Source organism: Nestor notabilis, unplaced genomic scaffold (assembly GCF_000696875.1).
Source record: "Nestor notabilis isolate BGI_N333 unplaced genomic scaffold, ASM69687v1 scaffold8645, whole genome shotgun sequence".
NCBI classification, from domain to species: Eukaryota; Metazoa; Chordata; class Aves; order Psittaciformes; family Psittacidae; genus Nestor; species Nestor notabilis.
Window position 1 is genome coordinate 1 of NW_009929741.1, and position 2,963 is coordinate 2,963.

Below are 2,963 nucleotides of genomic sequence, written 5' to 3' on the forward strand. Positions count from 1 at the left end.
TCCCCATCCCCATCTCCATCCCCATCCCATCCCTATCCTCATCTCCATCCCATCCCTATCCTCATCCCCAGCTCCATCCCCATCCCCAGGCTTCCCACACTCACCTTGGGAGCCAGGAACTGTGAGGATTTGTTCACCACCCACTTGGGAAGGGAACCTGGGGGGAAGAGGAGCCACACTGGGATAGTCCCTACTTGGGGACACCCTGGGGAGAGGGCACCAGGTGACCCAGGGATGCCCAGCCAGGAGAAGCAGGATTCACCCGAGTTCCCACTGTAGCTTTTTGCTACTTCCCTAAAAAGCCATTTCAGCATCTTGGCCACCCCAAAACAGACATTTCAAGAGAATGGGCCTGATACGTTCCCCCCTGGCTCCAGTGCTCCGGTTGGATCCCAAGATGATCCCGCTGCTGCCTGCTGGAGCCCACCTGGAGCCCATGCGTCCTCCCAGCTCTTGAAAACCCAGATCCATCCATCCGACCTTGGTGATCCCATCATCAGCCTTGGGAACACCCCAATCCACCCATCCCACCTTGGTGATCCCATCATCAGCCTTGGGAACACCCCAAACCACCCATCCCACCTTGGTGATCCCATCATCAGCCTTGGGAACACCCCAAACCACCCATCCCACCTTGGTGATCCCATCATCAGCCTTGGGAACACCCCAATCCACCCATCCCACCTTGGTGATCCCATCATCAGCCTTGGGAACACCCCAATCCACCCATCCCACCTTGGTGATCCCATCATCAGCCTTGGGAACACCCCAAACCACCCATCCCACCTTGGTGATCCCATCATCAGCCTTGGGAACACCCCAATCCACCCATCCCACCTTGGTGATCCCATCATCAACCCTGGAAACACCCAGGTCCGTCCATCCAACCTTGGTGATCCCATGGTTCCATGACCAACCTGAGCTGATCCATCAGGACAGACCACCCCTAACTGGAGGGTGACTGTCCCTAAGGTGGTCTGAGCCCCCCAAGGTGCTGGACCAGGGGATGGGGGTCCCCCCTTTACCTTTGGGGTCCACCTGCGCCAGGTAGGTGATGGTGCAGCTCTTGGCCCCCGTCCCCTCGATCAAGTAGCCCGTCTGGATGGAGACTGCTCGTACCATGTCTTTCCGTGGGGGGTACTTCTGCAGGGGGACACCGGGGGGGACATGGGGACAGGGTGTGGGTTAGGAGAGGGTTCAGGCATCACCCATCCACCCCATCCCCGTGCAGGCAGCACCCATGGGACCCCCTCAGTGCACTCACAGGGTGCTTGACAGAGTAGTTCATGATGATGTAGTCGTTGCCCATGGGCAGCCAGGAGCGCAGCGTGATGACATCCCGGTTCTTGAGGGGCTTGGGGCACTTCCCTATGGACAACAGCGGGGGGAGACCCTCTCAGCATGAGCAACCCCCCATATCCCACCCCAAGGGGTCCCAAGTTCCTCCTGGCACCATGGGCACCACCAGCCCCGTGGCTGATGCAGCCTCCAGCCGGGCCGTGCTCACAGGCGTAGTAGCCCACATCGGAGTTGACGGTGAGCTTCCCGATGTCGAAGGTCTCGATGACGTTGGTGTCCCACTTCTTGCGGTACTCGATGTCGTGCAGCACGTCATAGAGCGTCTCTGCCGGCACGTCCTTGCACTCCATCCTGCACTGCACCAGGGGACAAGCGGGTGGCCATGGGGACCCAGCTGGAGACACCCGGATCCATCCATCCCACCACGCTGATCCCATCATCAACCTTGGAAACAACCAGATCCATCCATCAATCCCACCTTGATAATCTCATCATTAACCCTGGAAACAACCAGATCCATCCATTCCACTGCACTGATCCCATCATCAACCTTGGAAACAACCAGATCCATCCATCCCACCACGATGATCCCATCATCAGCCTTGGAAACACCCAGATCCATCCAGCCCACCACAATGATCCCGTCATCAACCCTGGAAACACCCAGATCCATCCATCCCACCACGCTGATCCCATCATCAACCTTGGAAACAACCAGATCCATCTATCCATCCCACCTTGATCATCTCATCATTAACCCTGGAAACAACCAGATCCATCCATTCCACTGCACTGATCCCATCATCAACCTTGGAAACAACCAGATCCATCCATCCCACCACGATGATCCCATCATCAGCCTTGGAAACACCCAGATCCATCCAGCCCACCACAATGATCCCGTCATCAACCCTGGAAACACCCAGATCCATCCATCCCACCACGATGATCCCATCATCAACCCTGGAAACACCCAGATCCATCCATCCCACCACGCTGATCCCATCATCAACCCTGGAAACACTCAGATCCATCCATCCCACTGCACTGATCCTATGATCAACTTCGGAAACACCCAGATGGGTGGGAAGGTGACCATGGGGATGCCCAAGAGGAATGACAACAGTGGGGACCCCCAAGTGGGAGGGTGGCCATGGGGACCCCAAGGCAGGATGGCAGCCACGAGGACTCCCAGAAATGACGGTGGTCCTGGGGAACCCACAGGTGGGAAGGTGGCCATGGGGACCCCCAGCTGAGGGTCTTCTCTCAGGTTCCACAACCCCAATGCAACAACCCCCCTGAGCAGCTGGATCCCAACCAGCAGCTCAGCCCAGTCTGGCCCAGTTTGGCACTGGGGCCATGGCGCAGCGTGTGTGGCACAGGGGGGCACAGTGGGGAGCAGCTCGGGAAGAGGAGGAGAAGGGAGGAGCCATGTTCCCATCCTCCCGCATCCCACGTGTCCCCAGGCTGGGAACCGGGAACCAGCCCCACCGAACACCACCAGCTCCAGGTCATCCCAAGGGTGGCTCCGGCCGCTCCTGGACCCCGGAGCTGGGGGGGCTGCTGGGGCTGGATTAGGGTAGAGGATCTGGAGCCTGTCCCCAGCCCCATGGAGCCACTCCCCAACCCACAAGAGACCATCTCCAACGCCATGAAGCCAATCC

The 2,963-nt window shown here is 58.6% G+C and overlaps 1 protein-coding gene across 1 annotated transcript; it reads right to left on the reverse strand.

Annotated features, from left to right (window-relative positions):
* Window positions 1-104: 104 nt before the first annotated feature.
* On the reverse strand, window positions 105-1,655 carry LOC104406211 (PCTP-like protein; the record flags this gene model as incomplete). The annotated part of the gene is made up of 4 exons (XM_010015130.1): window positions 1,508-1,655; window positions 1,265-1,368; window positions 1,026-1,143; window positions 105-157 (listed from the first exon to the last, which is right to left on the reverse strand). Coding segments are annotated over exons 1-4 (417 nt in total), but the record flags the coding sequence as incomplete, so codon positions are not given.
* Window positions 1,656-2,963: the final 1,308 nt, after the last annotated feature.